Source organism: Juglans microcarpa x Juglans regia, chromosome 8S (assembly GCF_004785595.1).
Source record: "Juglans microcarpa x Juglans regia isolate MS1-56 chromosome 8S, Jm3101_v1.0, whole genome shotgun sequence".
Lineage (NCBI taxonomy): Eukaryota > Viridiplantae > Streptophyta > Magnoliopsida > Fagales > Juglandaceae > Juglans > Juglans microcarpa x Juglans regia.
Genome location: NC_054609.1, coordinates 469,313 through 493,628, shown reverse-complemented (window position 1 = coordinate 493,628; position 24,316 = coordinate 469,313). Strand labels below are relative to the sequence as shown.

Genomic DNA, 24,316 nt, shown 5'->3' with positions numbered 1-24,316 from the left:
GGAGGAACATGTACATTTTTATGCAATATACAAGTAGGAGTTAAGGTTCCTGCACATATTTTGTAGATAAAAAATAATAGATTGAGGAAAAATAGTAGTTGGGAAACAAATAATTTAAGTAAAATTAAATTATTAATTAACATATGATTCATATAATTGTAAAAAAAAAATTATTATTAAAAAAATAATATTATATTATTATTTTGACTAATCTAATAGGAAGTTATATCTTAGATTGTTTGATTTTATGTAAAATATGTACCTTTAATTAAACTTTAAAAATAACTTTAATAAAATTAATGCAAATATTTTTATATATTTATGCATGCTTTTAAATAATATTTTAATTTTAATATTTTGTTATATACAAATTTTTATAGATCTTACTGCCTTCTTTATATAAAGAGTAATGATATACACACAACAAATTATACAACACATTGTACAACAATGTTATAAAAGAGGAGTATTTTTATAAAATTAGTTACTTTTATAAGATATTTTACAAAAATACCCCTCATTTAACACATTGTTGTATAATATATTGTATAAAATGTTGTGTGTAGATCATTTTCCTTATATAAATTCTGGCTTCATCCTGATGTCACGTCAATCGATCAAAAGGATTGCCACATAACGTACCAATACCATTTGACAGTTAATTTTCTAATGAAAAATTGATATAATTTATAAAAAAATATATATTCATTATTTCAATTTTTATCATTCTCCCATTATCTTATAATGTGGTATTAAATAATAAATTTATAAGTGAAATGTAATAAATAATTTTTAATCATCTAATGCCATATTATAAGATAATAAAAAGATGATAGAGATTAAGATGACGAGAAGTATTACTCAATTTATAAAAACGCAGACGCACAGTATATCCAAAATGATAAACTCATTATTTTTCACAACGCATTGATGCAAACGCACATCGGCTCATATACATCAAAAACGCAGATGATTTCTTTTCGTTTAAATATACTGTTTTGACAGTTCTGATAGGCCTTCCTTCTCTCTTGCAACTCTTGTGTTTGCTGACTTTGGTCTGCTCGCAAACCACTTCCAAGTTGGAATTCTCCCGAATCACCTAATACTTCCATTATATAGCGCTTGAATATTCGAAATTCCCGAGCTTTTGCTTACCCCAAATGGTCTGCTTGTTTTGCTTTTGTGATCAAAGAAGTAAAAGCCTCTCAGACTCTCATAGACCGTTCGGCATTTCGTGCGATCAGCCAAGCCTGTGCAGGATGATGCTTCAATTCCTAGACCCGGTCAAGCTGAAAACCAAGAAGGTAGTCTGAATTGAAAACGCGTGAAATGGAGTTTTCTTTTTCTAAGGGAATGTCCTGGATGAAATGTTTCAAAGTAACTATTAGTGATCGATTGTGTTTGCAAATGTTTGCTTACAGCTTGTGTTTGAGGAGGCATATGCCGCACGTGACTCTGCTACGCTTGAGCAAATGAAGGAGCTCAGCTCCAAGCGCAGAGTGATTGAGGAGTCCATCAACGAGAGCAGCTCCATCACCAAGGCTATTGAAAGAGAAATCTCTGGTGGGTTGACATCTCACATTCAGCAGGTAAATTTTGTTCTTTTGTCTGCAAACAGTTTTTTTTTCTCGTCTTTTATATCGCTCCTTATTTAGTATGAATGATTTTGATGTTTTATATGTTGTTTTCAATTACCGCACGTTATATGAGTAAGTTGCATTTTGGTTTAATTGGTATTTTTGGAAATCAAGTCCGTTCTATTTTGATTGCATGCTAACGAACATTGTCTATCTTTTTATAGTTTAGTCCATATTTCATCTATCTATTTATTTATTTATTTATATATTTTTGGATTGCATCAAGGCCTTCGCAGGCTTGAAGGGTATCTGCCATTAGTGGAAAATTTTATTTGCCATACAAATTTGATTAGTAGCAACGGCCTAATGCTGCGGTGGACTTCAAATCTGAAGATACGATGGACCAGTGCTCTGAGCTCATCATCTTCTTTCTTTAACTTTAGGGGCCCAAAATTTTTTCAAATTGACAACTTGCGGTTTGAGCTTGGTATGACCCTTTTTCTTTATGGCGCAATCCTTCGAGAGAGGGCTTTGGAAGCTCTGCCAGCAAGTGTGCGATACTCTGTCACTCTTTATCACACTCACCTCTGTACATAGTTTGTAGTTTTGACCAATTCCTTTGCATTCTTTTTCGCAGATTTGGTGCAATCTGCCACCTTTTTCAGAGAAGCTGCTGGAGTTTATCATCACCTGGCTTATTGAGCAGACCACTCTCACCTCCAGCTCAAAGATGACTCATCCATCAAATTCTATCTCAGAAGCCAAGCTTTCAGAAGGTTCAGGAGTCACGTAGAGTACTAGGTTGGCTGTGTGCTAATTCTGTTATGATGAAAATGTTGTGTAGTGCTCTGGCAAAGTGTCATTGTTTGTGTAGTGCTCTGGCTTGGCGTCTGTTGTAACAAACTCTGCAAATATTCTCTGTATAGCAGCGTGCATACCAGCCGCTTGCTATTTTGCCTCACAACGATTCTGTACAGCTATGTATTTAAACACCACTTGTATTATTCCTGAAAATTAATGAGAATCAAACATTCATCTTCGCAAAACTCTATCATGGTACCAGAGCAGAAAAACGACTAACGTCCTCCATGGGTATCTCTGAAAAAAATTCTTCCCCCACCCTCCATCATCCCAGCAACTTCTCTCATCTTGTTTCCGTTAGGTTAAGCTCAGACAATTATCTCATTTGGAAAGCCCAAATCATCCCCTACCTCCATGGCCAAGAACTCTACAACTTCGCTGATGGCTCCTCTCCACCTCCACCTCTAGTACTTCCAACCTCTTCTCCCTGATCGTCACTCTCTTCCCCACCCCCAACAAACCCAGCTTACCTCCAGTGGCGTCGCACAGATCAGATGCTCCTCAGTGCCCTACTTTCATCTCTCATCGAACCTATTCTTGCTCAAACCATTGCTTCTCGCACATCCCGTGAACTTTGGCTCAATCTTGAAACTATGTTCACCTCTTAATCTCAAGCCAAAATTTTTCAAATACGCCATCAACTAACCAACCTCAAAAAAGGTTCTCTCTCAGTTACTGATTACTATCAAAAAGTGCGTCTCCTTTCCGATATCATGACTTCTGCCGGTGAACCACTAAGAGATTCTGAAGTGGTTTCCTACATCCTCAATGGTCTAAATTCTGAGTTTGAAGCCTTTGTCATTGTTGTGTCTACCCGTCCAACCCCTATCACATCTGCTGAGCTCTTCAATCTTCTCCTTACATTTGAAAGTCGTGTTTCTCTTACTTCTATCCAGCAAGGTCTTCTTCCTCAGCCCTCTGCAAACATCACCACTGTTTCTTCCTCACGTGGTGGTCGAAGTAACTATCGAGGTGGTCGTCAAGGTCATCGAGGCGGACGAACTCGAGGGGGCCGTTCGTTTAATCCCTTTCAACAATCTCCTCAATCTCCTAACAAACCCACTTGTTAGGTGTGCAACAAAGTTGGGCATGTTGCACTGCAATGCTACCACAGGTTCGATCAAGCATACCAGTTTGAACCTCCAAAATCCTTCTCTGCCCATTACACTAGTGCTCAGTCCTTCACTGATAAACATTGGTATCCTGATTCCGCTGCTACAAACCATCTCACTTCCGACATGCAAAATCTCAACATCTTAGCAGAGCCCTACTCAGGTCATGAACACATTAAGTTGGCGATGACAATGCTCTTTCTGTGACCCATTTTTGTGATTCTCAGTTCTTAACTTCTAACTCAAAATTTCTTCTTCGAAATCTACTTCATGTTCCTCAAATTACAAAAAATCTTATCTCTGCAAATCAATTTTGCTGTGACAACTCTGTATTTTTTGAGTTTCATGACTCTTTTTTCCTTGTGAAGGACAGGCATACGGGAACTCCTCTACTCCAAGGCCGAACACATAATGGCCTCTATGTTTTTCCATCTCCAACTCCACTCAAGTCTGAACCAGTTGCTCTTGTTGGAGAAAGGACTACCGTAGCACACTGGCATCACCATCTTGGCCATCCTTCCCTTCGGCTTGTTTCACATATTTTGAAGACTAAGTGCTTGCCATTTCTCCCCTCTCAATCCAACTTTTTTTGCACTAGTTGTCCTCTTGCCAAGCTTCGGCAATTATCTTTTAAAAATTATGTTCATAGGTCTCCAGGACCTTTGCACTTAATTTATGTTGATGTTTGGGGACCATCCCCTTATATATCAAGAGATGGTTTTTGGTATTACATTTCATGTGTTGATGATTATAGTCATTTTACGTGGTTTTATCCACTTGCGTCTAAAGGTGATGCCACCTCCACTTTTCTTCTTTTTCAAAAATACGTTGAACGTCTTCTAAACACTAAAATCAAAATGTTCAAAGTGATTGGGGTGGCAAATTTCGCCCCCTAACCCGTGCAATCAAATCTCAAGGAATCATGCATCGTCTATCGTGTCCTCATACTCACCAACAAAATGGTGTCGTTGAGAGGAAACATCATCACATCGTTGAAACTGGCCTCGCACTCTTAGCAACGGCATCATTACCTTACAAATTTTGGACAGATGCTTTTCAAACCGCTACCTATTTAATTAATTTTCTTCTCACTCTCAATCTTAAAAATAAATCACCTCATCTCCTTCTTTACAATCATGAACCAGATTATTCTTCCCTCAAAATTTTCGATTCTGAGTGTTGGCCCAATCTTCGGCCATATAACAATCACAAAATTCATTTTCGATCTACTCGATGTCTTTTCCTAGGCTACAGTCCTATGCACAAAGGATATAAATGTCTAGACCTCTCATATGATCACATGTACATCTCTCGGGATGTCATCTTTAACGAAAACTCTTTCTCTTTTCCATCTCAGTCTCATACGGTCCACACTCAACCCGCACAAAACAACTCACATTCACCCACTTATCTACCATCTATTCTTGGCCCACGACCCTCACTCAATCCTCCAAGCCCAACTTCCTCTCAACTAAGTCCAGCCCCTCCACCGAGCCCATCTCCAACACTTTCTTCCTCACCCACTCAATCCTCTGACTTATCTTCTTCAGACCTGCCTTCCTCGACAACTCATCTTCCCGAAACTTCCTCTACACTTTCCCTTCCTCCACCTAGATCACCCATTATTACCAGATCCAAAACAAACTCTTCCAGACCAAAAAATTTCACAGATGGCCTTATAGCTTACCCATCCACTCGTCAATGTCTCAGCACCTCCCTTGAAATTCTTGATGAACCGACATCGTACACTGTTGCTGCCCGTTTTCAAGAATGGCGTAATGCCATGTCCTCTGAATTTCAGGCTCTCATTCAGAGTCAAACTTGGACTCTTGTTCCCCCTCCCCCCTCCTTTAACATCGTTGGTTGCAGGTGGGTTTTTCGCATGAAGCACAGAGCTGACGACACCATAGAACGGCGGAAGGCACGACTTGTTGCCAAAGGTTTTCACCAACAAGAAGGTATTGATTATTCTGAAGCTTTTAGTCCTGTTGTAAAACCCACAACCATTCGGCTTGTGATGTCCCTAGCTGTCTCCCATGGTTGGCCATTCCGTCAATTAGACATTCAAAATGTCTTTCTTCATGGAGACCTCACTGAAACCGTGTATATGATTCAACCCATAGGTTTCATTCATCCTGACCACCCAGAGTATGTTTGGTGCTTACGGAAGGCTATCTATGGCCTTAAGCAAGCTCCTAGAGCTTGGTTTGCACAGCTCAGTTCATGTTAATGTCAATATGGTTTTACTCCATCAAAATCAGATCCATCTTTGTTTATTTATTTTTCTTAGTCCATTACAATTTTTGTTTTAATCTATGTTGATGACATCATTGTCACCAGCTCTCATCTCTCACAAATTGATCATCTCATTGCTTTCCTTGCTTCGGTTTTTCCCATTAAAGACTTGGGCAAATTGTCTTATTTTCTTAGAATTGAAATCACTTATCTGTCTGATGGGATTCATCTATCACAAAGAAAATATATTCGTGATATCCTATCCAGGACTAACATGCTTACTGCCAACGGGGTGACCTCTCCAATGGCAGCCTCAAGTCATATTTCCCTTTTAGATACTCCTTCTTTCTCTGATCCAACACTTTATAGAAGTGTTGTTGGAGGTCTCCAATATCTCTCTTTGACACGTCCTGATATTGCCTTCTCAGTCAATAAAATTTATCAAGTCATGCACAATCCGAAACACTCTCATTGGCAAGCTGTCAAACGTCTTCTTCGATATCTCAAGCAAACAATAAATTTCGGACTCCTCATTCATAAATCCTCAACTCTTCAGCTTCAAGCCTTTTCCGACGTAGATTGGGCAGGTTGCCCAAATGATCGTCGCTCTACCAGTGGCTATTGTATTTTTATTGGATGAAATCTGATTTCTTGGAGCTCTCGCAAGCAACGAACTGTTGCTCGCCCAAGTATCGAGACTGAGTATAAATCTCTTGCAAACACAACGGCTGAACTGATTTGGATTCAATCCCTCCTCAAAGAGCTTCATGTCTTTCTTCCCAAACCCCCCATTACTTTGGTGTGATAATCTTGGTGCAACGTATCTTTCTGTCAATCCCGTACTTCATTCCCGCACCAAACACATAGAAATAGATTTCCATTTTGTTCGTGATCGTGTAGCTGCAAAAAGCCTCCAGGTTGCCTTTCTTCCATCAAAAGAGCAATTAGCTGACATTCTCACAAAGCCAATAGTTTCATCTTGGTTTCACCAGTTACGAACAAGCCTCACAGTTATTGATACACCGATCGGCTCACGGGGGCGTATTGAGCAGACCACTCTCACCTCCAGCTCAAAGATGACTCATCCATCAAATTCCATCTCAGCAGCCAAGCCTCTAGAAGGTTCAGGAGTCACGTAGAGTACTAGGTTGGCTGTGTGCTGATTCTGTTATGATGAAAATGTTGTGTAGTGCTCTGGCAAAGTGTCATTGTTTGTGTAGTGCTCTGGCTTGGCGTCTGTTGTAACAAACTCTGCAAATATTCTCTGTACAGCAGTGTGCATACCAGCCGCTTGCTATTTTGCCTCACAACGATTCTGTACAGCTATGTATTTAAACACCACTTGTATTATTCTTGAAAATTAATGAGAATCAAACATTTATCTTCTCAAAACTCTATCATGGTTAATGAGGTTCTTCCTTCTTTACAGCATGCTTTGCCTGCAGAAAGGCCACCAGAAGCTGTCTCATCTGTGTCCACTATCATGAGCCTCATTTGTTTGGCAGAGGCCCATGTTAGTGATTCAGGTGTCACTTTTTACTTTCTTGTGAGAGACAAATATTAATACTTGCATCCCGTTCTTTTCTTTTCTTCCTCTTTTTTTATTTTTTATTTTTTTATTTTTTTATTATTATTTTTTATTTGTTGTTGGTTTTTTTTTTTTTTTTGGGGGGGGGGGGGGGGGGGGGGGTGTTGTTTACTTCTTTGTCATAATAGATTTTATTATGCCAATGTAATAGGCTGTGACTATAAGGAAGGCTGAAGAAAAAGGTATTGCTATAAGCGTCTTGGCAAAATTGCACCAAGGTGTTACCCAGTTACCAGTACCAGATGAAGCTGATGTCATTTCTAGAGAGTGCAGAGATATTTCATCACGCTTTGTGGTATGTATGGTTTTTGTGCAATTTTCTTGGCTGTATTTGAATCTTGATTCGGTACAAAAATGGTAATGCGCATTTTGTGTCACATTTGAAGTTCAAAACTAGCTTTATTTGTGAAATGGTCTTCCACACCTGGCTCAGAAAAATGCAAGTAGTGGAATGACCACCTCAGATGGCTTGAAAATGAGCAGTGTCGACTGAAGGCATTACAAGGGAGACCCAAAAGGGTAGATTAAGGAAGTAAGAAAACATATGGTTTCCTATGGTTTAGCAGAGGTCATGGTTTAATGGTGTAACGGATGTGGCTGATGGGTGGTATGCAATGTATAGAATTTTGAAATTGAAAGTGATGAAATGTTTATACTAATTCATATCTTCGATATAAATTCTACAAGTGCCATTATTTTGAATTCGAAAGAAAGAAAGCAAATACATATAGTCTTGGACAGCAGGATTGATTTGTATGAATAGGAGGGATGAATCGAGTAAAATCTTGGATCTTCTTTGTATCAGCTTACTTCAGTCCTTCCAACTGACTAGTTTAGTGCTAAGGTTGGTTTGGTTTTGGGGAAAAATGCTCATATATGGCATCTTTATTTGTTTTCGTTCTTTCTAAGAACCAAATGAAAGTTGTTAAGTCTTGGTATCTGGTTTAGCTTGCCTTTACAACTTCTAGACCATTATGCGTGATGAATTTTCTACTCGATCGATTTATACCCGTGTCATGAAATATGTCTCTGCAAAGTATTTTTCAAAGTATCCCATGTATTTCATTTTAGATAATGGCTGTAGCCTGTAATGTTGAGCCAATAAATTGTTGCATGAAGTCTATTATTATTAAAAGTATGATTTTGTTTGTGACAAGATTGTAGCCGTGATCTGCAAACGGTATGGCTATAATCATTTTTTTTACATAAAAATTTCTTATTTTTGACTATGGCGATCATGTTTCTTGATTGCTGGACCTGTTCTTGAAACCAATAAGAAGGTAGTTTTCATCATACATGTGAGTATCAGTGCTTGATTTTCATAATCTCTGTCGGCCAAGTAATTGGATGAGAGTAGTATGCTTTTTTTTTTTTTTTTTCTTGTTTACAGTAACTTCTTGGCTTTGATGGTGGAATTCACATGATCTTAAGTTAGACCGCACAAATGTATCAGAGAACCCTATACATAACATACAGCACATAATACGGGTGATCTCTCACCTTTTATGGATGTGGGGATAGTATACAACATAATTTTCACTGTTTGTTGATAAATTCTCTTGGATGCACTTTCTGGACTGTACAGGAATTTATATTGTCGTGCAAAGCTATACATGAGTTAAGAAGTCAGAAATATCTTGCTGAATCTGTGAAGATTGCTGGCCAAGTCGGAGTTGCAGTTGGAGTTCTTCGTCTTGCACTGATCAACATTAAAAAGAAGATGCCGGGTGAAGACTCATGGAAATCAGTGTTCATTAAGGAAATTTATAATGTTTCTGAAATGCTCAGGAAATTCGAACATGAGAATGAATTTGTCTGGCATGAGAAGATCGCATCCGGGATCAGTTGCCATTACCCCAAGGTAAGAAAATTGTGAGTATTATACCCTACAATCGCCAAAAATGGGAGAGCGTACTTGTGTTCAAGATATAAATGTACATTGATGTTACCTGTATTTTTGGACGAATTTTTCTTAAATATTAAGATTTTTCTTTAAAATGCCTTTTTCTTTTTGGGTCGCTGTTCATTAAGATAGTGGCTGATGGCCTATGGATAATTTGCTTCGTCCTTGAGTTGTATGGACTAAGATGATCATGTAACTTTCAAGCGTTTAATGAGTAGAATCCATTAAAAATGGTGCATGGGCAGATTATGAAATCATCACAGGCTATTTACAAAGAATCTGGTCTTCTTTTTCAATGCACTTTTCCATCCATCCAACAGTAGAATACTGTGGTAGTTTTTACTGTTGATCAAACGAAAATACCAGCCATCAGATGGAAGTAGTGTGTCGGCATGTGCCAACTGCCAAGTGGTCGTAAAATCGAAATCATTTACGTATTTTTTTTTTCTCTTTTTAAGAAAAGGAAAATTAAAAGGATGAACGTCGAGGAAATTTGGGTGGTTTTAACTTGAAAGACGCTTTTCACAAACAATAATAATTCGGGGAAAGCCGAGCGCTCTTAACTGCCATGGCCGTGGGTCAGTTCAACTCTCTTCCCCGCTTGTGCAGAACCACAGCACCCTTATCTCCAATCTCATACACCCGTTTAGTCTCAACTGTTAGCATTCCCGTTTGCACTGCTTCCAACGTATTGAAGCTCCCGACCACCAGGTCAACCCCCCCTTCTCTCTCTCTCTCTCTCTCTCTCTGAGATGCGTGAATTGCTTCAAAGTTCATACTGAGAGCTGTAGTACCGTTGATACGTTACTTGCAGGCGGAATAGGGCTGTTTCTGCTCTGGTTTCTGAAGAGAACGCAGTCGGGTCGAGTTCTTCTGGAACTGATGTGTTCAAACTCACTTACTTAGAGGTGGGTTTTCGTTTTCTTTATTTGGATATTTCATAAAGTTGCTTAATTTAGAGGCTCTGTGGGCATATATTAGAAATTACCTTTTGTTTAGGGGAATAGTTGGTTGTGGGATGTTGGTGGATTGAAAATACTGGTTGATCCAATCTTGGTGGGTAATTTGGATTTTGGAATTCCCTGGCTTTATGATGCTGCCAAGAAGTTTTTGAAGAAATTCCAGGTATTTCTTCGCTAGCTATTTCCTGGTTTGTACCTTTGTTTTTGTACATGTAGTCCTTCCGTTGGTAAACTTCTACTGGGAATTGATGAACTTGTTCTGACTGGTTTGCAACTTAGTGCAGCTTAGCGATCTTCCTGAAATTGATTGCTTACTGATTACACAAAGCCTTGATGATCATTGCCATCTGAAGACCCTGAAGCCCCTCTCTGAAAAGTCCCCAAATCTTAGAGTCGTGGCAACTCCCAATGCTAGGCCACTGTTGGATCCCCTTTTTAGCAATGTATGTATATCTGCAATCTTGATCTTTTCTTTTCAACTGGATACTCGATGCTGATTTTGTCTTTAATCTTAATTGTATGTTGTTGATTTACGGAGGATCAAACATTCTCTGTAGACACCCAAAGAGAAAATAGGATTGAACATTTAGTTTGACATTGTGAATTCATATGCTACACCAAAATTGTTTTTACACCATAGTCACTACCAATTTCAGGTCACGTACATTGAACCTGGTCAGAGCTCTGTTATTGAAGCAAGAAATGGTTCTACAGTCAGAATTCAGGCCACTCCAGGGCCAGTTCTAGGTCCTCCATGGCAGCGCCCGGAGAATGGGTAATGCTTATTGTGCTTTAATTTGCCATTGTGAATTTAAATACTATATCTTCTGGATTCGATTTCCAAGAAATGGTGACTTTTATATGGAGGATCTTTGCCCTTACATGATAATTGATATCTAATCTAGGTTATGTAGATATTTTTCTAGTAATTTATGCTTTTTGGTGTAATTTGTGGTCAGGTATCTTGTCAATTCTCCTCAGGGCCAACAGACTCTTTACTATGAACCCCACTGTGTATACAACAAGAGTTTTCTGGGAAAGGAAAGGGCTGACATTATCATCACACCAGTCATAAAGCAGCTTCTGCCTAAATTTACACTGGTTTCGGGACAAGAAGATGCAGTTCAACTTGCAAGGGTGCTGCACGCCAAGTACACCACTATTGCATAAATTTTGCCTGCTAAATCATTAATATTGCATTAGTTAACTTTTTTGTTGGCTTCTTTCCACTTTGTATAGGTTCATCGTGCCAATGAAAAATGGGGACCTTGATAGCAAAGGGCTTCTTTCTAGTATAATTCAAGTTGAGGGAACAATAGAATCATTTAAGGTGTGCATTCTTTTACTCAATGTTTTTTTTATAAGTAAATGTTGAAGAACAGATGACTCCAGGCATCGTATTGAATGACACAGAGCACCATATTTTTTGTTTTGGTGGGTGAAGGGGAATTTTGGACTGCTTTTGTATTCTCTGAGTTGAATGTGACTGGCATGGCCTTCCCCTTTTTAAATCCTTGCTTACTCAAAATTTTTTGGCGAACTGTAGTAATGTTTAATATACTTTTGAACATTGTCATCATTTTGATTTCATGAAAAAGGAAAGTTGCGGTGCTCTCCAAGTAATAGGGCTGGATGCTTTTTCCAACTTCTTTTCTAAGTCGACTTGTAGTTGTACCAAAGACTTTCTAGATGATTGATAAGCTTGCCAAGTTGGTGAAAGTTGAGAGTCAATATAATTTTCCTAGCTCCAGAGTTGTTTTTGCCTAAATTTCTATTCACTTCTGAACTTACTATTGTGCTTGTGAAACTCATTTGGGAGACAACAGAAACTACTAAAAATATACTTCATTTGGATAATAGTCGTGATATTACTTTATACATTGTTCAAAGATGTCAATGGAAACCAAGCCTTCATGTTGTCTTGGTTGATTCACTGTCTGTTTCCTGCCAGCAGGTCTAAGTCATGTCATTTCTGAAAGTCATACCAAATTCCACGTGTTGAAATTTTTACTTTGTTGAATTAAAAGAGTTGCATATCTTGTAGAAGTTCTAGCAGGGAGTATTGTCACATCATGTGGGTCAAGAGCATACAAAGCGGATTTATGTATCCAAATAAATTCTCTTCGTTGCTTGCCCGAAACCTGTATGACTTTTTGTACTGTTGCAACCAGTGAGTAGTTGAGAGAGAGTGGGGGAGTCGGTTTCTGGCTTTTTCTGGGTATCCTATCTCTATAATTGTCCTGAAATTTGATAATTGATGTAGTCAACACGGTTTTAACTGATGAATAGTTTATGGGGGAGTGGGAGACCAATTCTGGCATTTTCTGTGCACGGTAATTTTAAAATCAGTCACAAAATTACTGATAATAGACATTAAATTTTGTTACTGCAGCAATTTCCCTCATCTTTGCTTAGGTCGCGTTTTTGTAATAGCTATGCATCTGTTAGATATGTCCATCCCGCAAATGTGACAAGCAACTGAGAACTGAACTGGTTTCCAATGCAGGAGCTATTGTCAAAGGAACTACCAGATGCTCAGGTCTTAGAGCCTACTCCTGGTGTACCACTACAAATCCCAGCACCTTCAAATCTTCTGTAGTGCATCTTTATAATCTACCATCTATTCAAGGTATGCACATAAAATCATGTCTATTTTCCTCCCATTCACGTAGTATGTTTGTTTTCAAGTACTATTCGAATAAAAGAATACAATGCGATTACTGATCCTTTAATTCAAAGTTGTGTATACAATGTTTGAGTTTTATAAATTTCAGGTAGGATCTCTAAATTAGAAGGTGATGGCACGTAGGAAAGCTCTAAGTACTGTGGTATAGCAAGCGCTACTAGCAACATAATTTAGGCATGGTTCTGTGAAAGGAGAGAAAAGGTGGTCCTAAGTCCAGGATCCACTAGACTCTTTTCTTTAAACCATTGAAGAGCTGCAATTATCTGAATTTGTATGATCTATAACTGCAGGCAGGGAAACAGTGATTTTCTAGTAGTTTTGTTAATGTCAATCCATTGAATCAGTTGACAGCTAGAGAAATTACCAATCAAGTTAAATATATTACATAAAAGGGATATATATAAAAAGAACAAGGGTTCTGCCAAATGTAGCAATAAAGTCTCCAATTTCAGTGTTGGATGTTTGCTCTTAAACGTGCAAATTAAGCACATGTACATGAAAGAATGTGAAGACACAGAAAACCTTGAAGCTCCAACCTCCATTTGGTAACTGGTAAAGGTAGCCTTTGTAATGTTGTGCATTAACGTTATTTTCCAATCAAGAACTCAGGATATATATCTTATTGCAAGAAACCAAACAATATGCGGACTGATAAATTCAACATATTACAATATGCAATGGCTAATGGTCTCGGGTGTCGACCATATTTTGTTTTCCCGAATCCTTTTTTATGTTGTCCTGTTCAATTATATTCGTTGAATCGAAGAGTACTTATTGGGTAGAGCATGTCTCTATGATGTGTATGTATAAACATCACAGCTAAAATGGCTATAAAGAGGGGTTTCTCATGATCTTTCAATTAACGCTAGCTCTCCTTTCGTTTTTGCCTTCTAAACTGCCACATGCTGGTTTCCATCCGCTTGCTTTCAAAGTATATATATTCATCTCGAAAACTTGATACATAACAACGTTAAGATCGTGTGATTTAGAATTTTGATGGAAAGGAAAAAAAAAAAAAAAAAAAAAAAAAAAAGCATTGGCTGCTCAGAAAAATAAAATTCAAGTAAAGAAAGACATGGTTTCCACTTTCATTCATTTAGTGGTGAAGTGAATATATGTTGGATAGTATGGTTGCAAAACTAGGAGTACTAAGATTCGTGAAGATTGCATCTGGACTACATGGGAGCATTTAGGGGACTGGTTTTAATCAATCTATTTAGTACCTTTCCAATTCCAACTCTTTACATTTTAAAAGTTAAAACTCTTCTGATCATTAATATTTAGGGTTTCAGGACATTGGTTTGATCATGATGTTGTAATTAAGTTTTAGAGAAGTGCGCTCTACCACTACAAAGAGATTCTACAAAAATAAACCCACAAAATGATGATATGGTTTCAAATATTAAATCTATCTTACAATAAACGTTGTTTTACAATATAACCATATCAGGTCATGTCAGTTTGTAGATATATTTTTGTAAGATCTTTTTGAAGCTAAACTATTTTTCTAAATTTTAACAAAGGTCTACATGTGATTTATTTTAGTAAGCTCAAAAATAAACAAATCATAAATGCATTTGGATCACGAGTTGGTGTCCTTTAGGAAACTGATGAGTTAGTTGTACATTATATACAAAAGGTTGATATATATATATATCAATACAAGAAAAACGAGTATTTATGACGGATTATTTGCGATAAAAACATACTCATTTTTATAGAAAATAACTTGCCATATATAAACAGTTTTCTTATAATATATTGGCTTGCAGGTTATAAGCCATAAGAAAAATTCTATTTTGCTTTCATATTATACCCTTATAAACCGACTTTTGTGATATAAACAGTGTTGTGTGGAGAATATATTATATGTTCTCAAATGAAATCACAGAGGTAAAGATATGTGATCCATTAAGTATATATACTCACAGACTTATCAAGGGCATCTAATCAAATACAGAGGTGATACGCACGTTTCATGCATGCATGCATGGCATGGGTATCTGGCTTGAATATTCTCTCAATTTCAATCATGATGCATTACTTTGGTCAATTAGTGCTCATGAGTCTTCGTTAAGACATTAGAGTCATTTTGGCCTTAAGAGTCACGGAAGGGACGCATTTTAATTTGCTACTCTCTTCCCCTCCAAAGAAAGCAAAAAGAAACCAAAGCTCAAAGTCCCACTCCACGTTCCATGCACGGATCTATGTCTATATATCCCAAGTCTACCAAATGAAATAGGACTACTTGGGTTGGTTTGCCAGTTAATGAACTTTGTTTTCATCTTGTTGATCAAGATCCAAAACCAAATCTCTAACATAAGGAATGACGACTAATCAAATATCTAAATTATTCAAATATCTCTCAGAAGAAATAGAGATTTAAAAAAGAGAGAGTTTCCCATATTAGGTAATTCAAATACGAAACCATGTTGGTAATTCATGCCAATAGATTTGATGATATTCACATATCGATTTTGAGAAACATACACTAAAGTGGTCAAGGGTGTATTGTTATCCTTTTATTAAACAACCCATCATGAGTATGACCTAAAACCTATGTGCGAGTAATTTTCCATCCTTAGTATGGACTTTTGGTGATTCCAAACTAGGTCAAACATATTAAGAATATAATATAAATAATTAAATCTATATATTTTTATCAATTTAAGTTTTTATGACAAGTGGTGATTTTATATAGTATTAGAACAGAAGTCTTGAATTTGAGCTCTAATTACACACTCATCTTTCTTTTAGGTCAAAAACATCGGCAGATCTACCTACATATATATATATATATATATATAACTGTTCCTACTGATTGTGTATTAAGATAAACTGTCCTCCAGATAATATTTGGAAAACATAGCAAAGATGTTAGTGTAATAGACAAACATGAAAACCCATTTGGGACAGGTTTAACTGAAGAGTATGTGTTGTAAAAAGTATGAAATTGGGTGCTAGGTCCCATCAAATGCAGGCTGCTAGGTCATCCATGAACCGAATATCCCCTCCCTCTTTGGATTAGTTTATACGTCAATTAGTTAGGAATCTTGGGAAAAGGTGGGATTGAAAGGATCAGAGTATCGCCCTCTCTGGTCCTCACCTAGAAAGATAAACTAAAGAAATGGAGAATATACAAAGCACATCTACATGATTGCCTAAATGCTCCTTTTCTATGTTACTTGATAATTGAGATTATGCCTTCTCCCGCCCGGGGGTTGGAATATTCGGAGTTGTTGTACCTTTGAAGTGTTAAATTTTCACAAAATGCATTATTGTTGTATTCGCCCTCTAGAGAAATATGCTCCAACTACATGCTTTGTCCTATGTCTCTTTTGTTTCTCTCCCAACAAGACTCTGATTTATGTTGACATTATGTGATAAGATTGATTATCTTAGGCCTGGCTGTACCTAAAATTCTCCAAGCCACAGCCACCTGTTTAAAATATGCATGACACGCTTTTGTTTCGATTTGCGTGCCGTGCTATTAAAATTGACATGATTTTCATATAACTATTTTACTATTTATTTTGTAATTAACTAATATGATAATGTTGATTCAATAATAAAAAAAAAAAACATCAAGTTGTTTGTGTGTGTGAGATTGTACATTATTAGGTATAAGCAATTTGACGTATTAAACTGCATTATAATTTTTTTATTAAAAGGAAAAATAAAAATAAAAAAGTTTTGGAAGAAGAAGAAAGTATTCTTTCTGTTTCACAAAAATCATTTCCGTCTTTAATTTGCACCATTTCATTAAATAAATATTTTATGTGTCAGGATCGGTGCCGAGTTTGATACGCAAACTCACTTGCAAGAAAATTTTTTCCTACGTTTATATAGGTGTAATGTTCGAGATTGAACTCTCAATAGAAATTCATTGATCTTTAGAATGAATGAATATTTGTGTCAGTGTACATGTATTCATATCACAAAACTTTAGTTCTTTTTCTCCTATCACTATTTGGCAAGAATGAACAAGGAGAGTGGATTCTGCACGATTAAATATGGGCATCTGGATCTTGACAGAAAGATCTATTTATCTTGGGTAAGTAGGAGAAAAGATTTGATTATGTATCAAGTTTGTAATCGCTCATTCTCTTGAGCAGGAAGAATTCTCAAAGGGTCAAGATTCTGTACTTGTCATGTTAATATTCTTTTAAGAGAGAGGAGATTTCTTTTAAGAGAAAGGAGATGGCTTCTTTTTTGTCAATAAAGCTTTTAATTCTCATCAGTCATCATGAAGCAACTGATGAGATGTCTTGTGCCGAAAGAGAAGGTGGATCCCACGAAAGATATTACACACTAACAACAAAGACAATCCTGTTTACCAAATCCTTGCCACAAAAGTCTTTGGCCATTGGAATAGGGAAATTACACAGCATTTAAATAATTGGAAATTTGTGTGAACAGAATTTAGAATGGCTTGGAGATACCAAGGATATTCTCTCCTTTTAGAACTATTTCAAAGGTTAATGGCTTGAAATCCATATCCAACTTATGCATTTGATATAAGAACTGGCTAGATAACGGTTGATTGTTAGTTGACATCCAGAGTAAATCTAGAACCTAACATTCAACTTTTGCTCATAGTTTATGATAAAGTTCATCTGCAATGGTTCCTGTCCTTAAATACTCAATTATTGAGTGCACAATGTAAAGTACCTGCTTCCAAAAACTTCACAAGATCAGAATCACTAATTTAATTGCTCTTGTGCATTATTATGGTCATGTCTTGCTACTTTCTGAACTCAGAATGAAAATTTATTTGTATTTATCCATCTGTAAACAGTATCAGCAATAATGGAGAGCTAACAACAAGGATAACTATCCATTTTCAAGATTTGATTCTCATCATCCCAGGTATCCAATGAGCTCTGGAATTTTTACACTCCTAAAACAGGAAAACTAATAAGGTGATAAAAGTCAGAATGATGATGTGAGGATATCTTAAAGGATTTTCTATCAAATCTTGATTACAAAACTTTCTTTTACATCATTCTACAGCTCTATGAAAACTAAAACACAGGGGAAGTAGTGGTAGTGTGGGTGGAGGATGATGTAGCCGGGGAATCAGAACGAGCTCTCTTCCCACTATGGCTAAACCTTTCTTCAGATTGTGATTTTGAGGGCCGACATTCTTTGTGCTGTAATCTTTGAACTTTTTGAAATGATGATGCCTGTTGCACTGCAGGTGGTGGTGGTGCAGCCACTGGAGCGTAGATTCCATTGGCTGCAGCAACACCGGCTGCTTCCCCTGATGCCGCCATTGCTGCTGCATAATCAGGTGCTGGCATCCATATGCCTCCAACAACTACAACTTGTGGTGGTTGTGGATTGCCATTATTGTGGATTGATGGACTTGGTCTTCTTGTGTGCAACCTATATTTCTGGAATAAATAAAAGATTATGAAGATTTGGGCCAAGATTTCAAAACAAGATGATTAGTACAACATATTCTAACAACCTAATTGTCTCAACATGAAAAGAGATCCAAAAAGATCTCTGTGGAGAGATTGTAATTTTGTGTTACATTAAAGACTAGGTCAAATCTCCTCTCTTAAACCCTGAATTATCTCCCATTGCCAAAATTAGACGAAGTTCGTAAAAGGCAAACAGGAATGCTTTTGCCACCTGAACTCAATTATGCAAAATGTCCAATTGCTATGTTATCCTCAAGAAAATTAACTGCCCATCACTGAAGTTCACCCAATCATCCCAATGCCCAAATCGAATTAGTCTAAAAAATATTAGGACCCAATAAAACGATGATTAGCAATTACAAACCTGTAAATGGCTTTTGACTTCGTCATTAGTAAGCCCATCAACCTTCATTAGCTCCCTGATTTGCTTAGGTGTCGCTGCTGCAATACAACCAACCAATCACTGCCGAATATCAATAATCCATTCATACTTCAATATGTGTTTGTGTGTATATATATTCAATAATCTATTCAACTCAGTCCAATCCCACAAAATTGCAATTAAATTCCTCCTTCAAAATAATCAAAATTTATTTCAAAAAGAACAAAAACACACACAATTACACACCATGTGAACCACCAAGTTGTTGAAGCGCATTCAAGAACCGCCTGTGCAACTCAGGGGACCAATTCCGCCTCTGCTTTCTCTCAGACTGCCCTTCTCTCTGTTCTCGTCTGTCATTTCCATCACTCCCTCCGGTGGCTGTTACCGCCGACGAACTCGTCGTAGCCACCCCCACAGCTGGCGCCACCTCCCGTGCCAGAGAAGAAGGCGTTTTGCCCTCTGATGCACTGCTCTTCCCAACATTTTTCTCTCTTTGGAAAGGCTGGAAAGCACCACCGCCACCACCGCCACCGTTCCTCTTCAAATCCGTTGCCTTTCTGGGTACATCCTGCAAAAAACCCATAAAAAGATTCAATCTTTCCCATCCTTTCCCTCGAGTTTACTCAGCAACCAAACAAAACTACAAAAACAAAAAAAAAAAAAGATTTTTTTTCTTTCATTTTCTACCTCTTTGGGTCGTGGATCTGAGGTTGGGTTATTCCACAACTGAACGGATCTAAGCCAATCAGATTTCTTCTTACTATCATTGCCGATCACCGTCTCCGTATTGGCCTCGTGCGAATGGTGCTCTTCATTATCATCATCGGATGAAGCAGACCGCTTTATCGGAAAGAACTCCTCGAACACTGGTGGAACATCATTTGAAGTCGTCTGCTCCGAACTCTCAGACTGGCCATGCGAGTTGTTTTCAGTTGTCGTCCCCGATAATTGTTGCCGACACGCCTCAATAGCTGCAAGAACGCAAGAAACCGAAAGAAAAAAACTTATCAAACAACAATTCTCAAACAGAAAATGGCTAGTTCATTTAAGAAAAAGTTGAATCTTTTGGACTAATTACCTTGGGTAACAAGCTCCAAACAGAGAGGTAGTTCTCGCCGGAACACCTGGATCTTGCGGAGCTCGTCCTCTAAAGCTTTGACATATTTCTGGACGCTCATACCACCGTGATGCTGCATTTTCTCATTCAGAAATAGAGAAAGAGACAGGGAAAATAGCTCAGTCCGTTTGTAAAATTATGGGTTTCTGATGCAAAATGCTTCGGCCCAGAAGATATAATATAATCACCCAAACAACGAAAGGTATTTTGTCGAAAGCACATCCATAGAATAATATAGATCTGACTTCTCAAACACGAATTTGGTATCTAAACAGAATCCCAAAACGGAATAAACTTCGAAACTCCAAAGAAATAAAAAAGTATCAGCGGCTTCTGATAGAAAGATCAAACGGCCTAAGGACATTCAAATAGGAGAAATGGCAGACGGAGGGGAGATTTCGAAGTCGCGGCGTCGCGTACAAAACGAATCTTTTTGATTGGTTCTCTTACATCAACTTATATAGAGAGAGAGAGAGAGAGAGAGGGGGGGACAAGAAAGAGAAGTTGAATATTCGGGAGAGGGATTCGGCTATCAGCCATGGTGGTGGGCTGGCACCGCTATTATTTATTTATTTATTTAAAAAATATATACATTATTACATAGTGATTGTTAGAATGAGATAAGATCAAAAAGAGGGCTCTGATCTTATTTATTTTATAATTATCTTCATGGGAATATACCTCGTGGTTCCAAGCTGGTTGAAGTCCGAAGCCAACGGAATCTTCCTGTATTCTGGAAATGGAAATATGTGGCTTTTCAACCTTCCCAAGAGCCATTCACCTTGACTTTGCTCTAATCCTAATATGCCAATACCACCACCCTTCCCACTGTTAAGAATAATAACTAATAATATACGAAGGAATGTTTTGTATAGGACTTGAATAAATAAATTTTATGTAAATTTTTATAAAAAGGTAGATCTTATTTTAAAAAAATATAAACAAATTATCTTCTATTCGAGCATCCTCGATAAATTAGTTAAAGTTAAAAGATATTTTTTATAAATATAAAAGAAATTTAATTTTTAACTATTCGATTTACATAAATCTCTACATTGAAATAGCTATTTTTCATTATATAACAATAAAATAATGTAAGATGAATTTGATTTTAGTTATTCACATCAAATCTCCATATTTGATTATCTATTTATTCATTATATAGTAATGAGTAACTGATAATTTTAAAAATATTTAATTTTCTTAATTATTAATTTATTTAATTTTATCATATTTTATCATTCTACCTATTATATATGAATTAATAATCATATTCTAATTAAATTAATATATCTCTAACTCAAATTAATATATCAATTGTGAGAAAATATCTGATAGAAAGAAAGAGAGATAAATAATTGATAAAATATATATTTGATGTATGAACAATAACTTTTAAATTTAAAAAAACTTTTGAAAGTCAATATAACTAAATTTTAAATAATTAGAATTTAAATAATCCATTGTGAGCATATTTTGCTCTCTAATATCTAAATATTCAATAGATTTAACTTTTAGCTAATCCATTAAAGATGCTTTTAGTGGGATCTACTTTTTTTATAAAAAATTTGTATAGAACTTGTCTATTTAGATTTTATATCTAACGTTACTCATAATATATATGTATATATTTTAATATTAAATTCTGTTATTTTTACATCTTTTTGTTCATGATGTTTTATGTAATTATAATCAGTTAAATAGTGTTATATAATAAACATGATTGAGAATAAAGTTTTATCTTTTTATTTTATTTCTTTTGGTCAGAGATCATGTGGATTGACATCTGTCTATTGATGATACGGTACCATCATATATAATACGATCTAAAATATTTTTGCAAATTGCAAGTTATAAGCACATAAGATCACATGAAATTTCAAGGTAATCCAGAAGCAATTCATGAAAAACTACTGCACTTGGAATTAATAATCTCGTTATTTCATCTCGGAAAATATTAAATGGTCATTTTTCGATTTAATCATGGGATTATTTAAAGCCTTCTCTTTTATTTTTATGTATGTTTTTTTTTTTTTTTTGGTGAGTTTCCTAATAAGAAATTCCATTTAATAACAGTACTTCAAAAAGAAAAAAAAAAAGAAAAGGAAAAGTCTTCTTGCAAGCTAGTTCGCGTATTAAACCGTGCATTGATTCTGACATATAAGACATCTATTTAATGAAATTTTGTAAATTGAGATAAAAATGATTTTTATGAAATAAATGATCTTGTTATTCTCTCAAATTTTTTTTTATATTTTTTTTTTTAATAAAAAAAATTATATCAATATCGGTACACGGTTTTGTGCCGCTTGTACTTATAAAGACTCTTTTCTTTTATATATTGTCATTAATTGAGTGTGATCATCAGTTGTTTTCTTTTATTTATATATTTTACAAGTAGAGCAGGTAGCTTCATTAATTTCTCTCTATAGGTCTCTCCCATGATCAGCATGACGTATGTACGTATGTATATACGCATGATCAGCATGCATGCAAAAAGTAAGCACTTTTTTGGGGCTTGCAAATGGGCTTCGTTTGGGCTCGATCGGCAATCACAAGATAAGAGAAAAAGACCCATATCAGAAGAAAAACCAAAACAACTGGCTAGCCAGCTAGCCTTTAATTACCTGGCCCGTCCTGTAAAATCAAATATTAGAGGTTTTCTGATACAGGGATCCGATTTATATGAGGTTGTTGGTGGCGTTGAACAATCTTGAGACGGCAGGTCAGTATGAGTACAATAGAAAACAATTATTTTTTCTTGATTAGCACTTATCGGTATTTTAGTCATAACTTTGATTACAAGTATTAGATTGGCGCATATGACTCTAATTCGAAAAACTTTTTTCAACACGCACGCCATGGTCACCCAGTTATGTCTGATGGGTATTGTTTTCGAGCCCAAAATCAACTGTTTTTCCATTCAAATTTCAAATTTTAGATTTTTTTTACCTTTTATGGTAATTTTTTGTTTCTCGATTAGGAAGTGAATTTTATCTCCATTTTGGCCAGATCTTTGGCAGATTGCTTCTTTATTTACATATTTATTTTTGGCATGTTTATTAGAATTTTGCTATTTTTGATAAAATCTTGATATTTTCGAATTTACAGCTATTTTTGCCCTGCTTGTGGGTTTGGTTGGACATTCTGGAGTTTTGGTAATTTTCAATTGAAAACGGATCAGTTGCTTTCTCTGTGTTTTGAACGAATCTCTTTTATTCTCTATTTTGATTATCTGTTGGAACTAGCCACCATAATTAATCTAAATTCTGTATGACATCATTTTTCTATCTTTTAATGAGTTTTGCTAGATACAATCATGAGCTGTGTAAGTGCCACACATTCCTTTTGAAAAATAATATAGTCCACCATTAAAAAAATAATTTTTTCATATAGTCTCATATTTACTCAATTTTTTTAAAAAAGAGTGGGCTCTTGCATACACATTCTATAACTATAAATTTCATTTCTCAAACTTATATATATCACATCTGATCTGGGATTCTCAATTGAATATATATTAGTAATTAAATATTGCTTGGCTAAATGGTGGTGCATGCATGCATGGTACGTACGTAGGGTACTGTATTAATATATTATATATTGGCAGGAAATTCTTGAGGTCAAACTTAATTGGTTAAGTTCTTCCATGTCTTTCGGGAGAAAATTATTGCATGTGGAAGAGTAGCATGTGTATATATAGTACTCTTCAATTCCGGTCTTGGCTAGTTAAATTATTTATTCCTTTGGAAATTCATAGAGATGTAAAATTTTCAATTAATAACTCAAGATCATGTGAACGCGGTACGTACGACGTACGTAAATGGATTTAATTAAATAACCATATATATATAATATACTATATTTCTCATTAATTGATCTCGATCTTACAATATTGGAGCTAGCTAATTAAAAAAGTAAAACTCGATTTGACCAGAAATTAGTGAAGATTACAGTAAAATGGTTGGTTGTGCATGCGAGTGCCACGTACTACGCGTACCCCCGGCCCGCGCGGTATCCACAATAATGAAGTCTCAAATGGCAGTACTACTACTGTTTGCTTTTCCAAATAAATACATCGATGTAACGGAAATCTTATCCGGTTTGTCTTAATTCCCGGCCGGCCACATTCAAGCTGTCTCCGATTTCCTTCCTCATGAAGGGACGTAGTACGTACGACATATTGGCAATCTTGGACCGGAATACCCGATTGACCAAACTATAGATCAAGCAGATCAATCGATTCAGGTCATCCTTTTTAATAAGTACTAGCTAGCACTACTACTAGGAATCTAATGGATCGGAGATATATAGTACTATATATATATATATATATTTAATGGGAGTTTTTCTAATTTTTAGGGTATGTCCAATCAAATTAAAGAAAATGCGAGACAGAGAATTAACTTGTGGCATGCATGCATGCTTGATCTCTTACTAGTACTACTCTTTTGCCTAGCT

General features: G+C 36.2%; 2 protein-coding genes and 1 pseudogene across 4 annotated transcripts; 2 read left to right on the top strand and 1 right to left on the bottom strand.

The window, feature by feature from the left end:
• The first annotated feature begins 935 nt into the window (after window positions 1–935).
• Window positions 936–9,371, top strand: LOC121243956 (annotated as a pseudogene).
• Window positions 9,372–9,740: 369 nt separating this feature from the next.
• Window positions 9,741–13,323, top strand: LOC121244915. 3 transcript variants are annotated; one of them, XM_041143161.1, is made up of 9 exons: window positions 9,741–9,987; window positions 10,091–10,184; window positions 10,276–10,401; window positions 10,523–10,681; window positions 10,895–11,013; window positions 11,198–11,389; window positions 11,478–11,568; window positions 12,745–12,867; window positions 13,013–13,323. In XM_041143161.1, the coding sequence occupies exons 1-8, from the start codon at window positions 9,845–9,847 to the stop codon at window positions 12,835–12,837; spliced, it is 1,017 nt and encodes a 338-aa protein (XP_040999095.1). In that variant the 5' UTR covers window positions 9,741–9,844; the 3' UTR covers window positions 12,838–12,867; window positions 13,013–13,323. The 3 variants fall into 3 exon arrangements, with proteins under 3 accessions (XP_040999095.1, XP_040999096.1, XP_040999093.1); XM_041143162.1 differs by having other exon boundaries at window positions 12,978–13,323; XM_041143159.1 differs by having other exon boundaries at window positions 12,745–12,871; window positions 13,048–13,323.
• Window positions 13,324–17,681: 4,358 nt separating this feature from the next.
• On the bottom strand, window positions 17,682–20,395 carry LOC121244629 (transcription factor HHO3-like). Its single transcript, XM_041142788.1, has 5 exons — window positions 19,817–20,395; window positions 19,426–19,709; window positions 18,982–19,306; window positions 18,718–18,794; window positions 17,682–18,320 (listed from the first exon to the last, which is right to left on the bottom strand). The coding sequence occupies exons 1-5, from the start codon at window positions 19,932–19,934 to the stop codon at window positions 17,949–17,951; spliced, it is 1,176 nt and encodes a 391-aa protein (XP_040998722.1). The 5' UTR covers window positions 19,935–20,395; the 3' UTR covers window positions 17,682–17,948.
• Between the last annotated feature and the right edge of the window lie 3,921 nt (window positions 20,396–24,316).

Coding starts and splice junctions, on each gene's coding strand:
- LOC121244915 (XM_041143161.1), top strand. CDS start 9,845: ATGGCCGTGGGTCAGTTCAACTCTCTTCCCCGCTTGTGCAGAACCACA. Junction 9,988..10,090: donor TTGAAGCTCCCGACCACCAG/GTCAACCCCCCC, acceptor CGTTACTTGCAG/GCGGAATAGGGCTGTTTCTG. Junction 10,402..10,522: donor AGTTTTTGAAGAAATTCCAG/GTATTTCTTCGC, acceptor AACTTAGTGCAG/CTTAGCGATCTTCCTGAAAT.
- LOC121244629 (XM_041142788.1), bottom strand. CDS start 19,934: ATGCAGCATCACGGTGGTATGAGCGTCCAGAAATATGTCAAAGCTTTA. Junction 18,795..18,981: donor ACAACTTGGTGGTTCACATG/GTGTGTAATTGT, acceptor GTTGTATTGCAG/CAGCGACACCTAAGCAAATC. Junction 18,321..18,717: donor AAGTCAAAAGCCATTTACAG/GTTTGTAATTGC, acceptor TATTTATTCCAG/AAATATAGGTTGCACACAAG.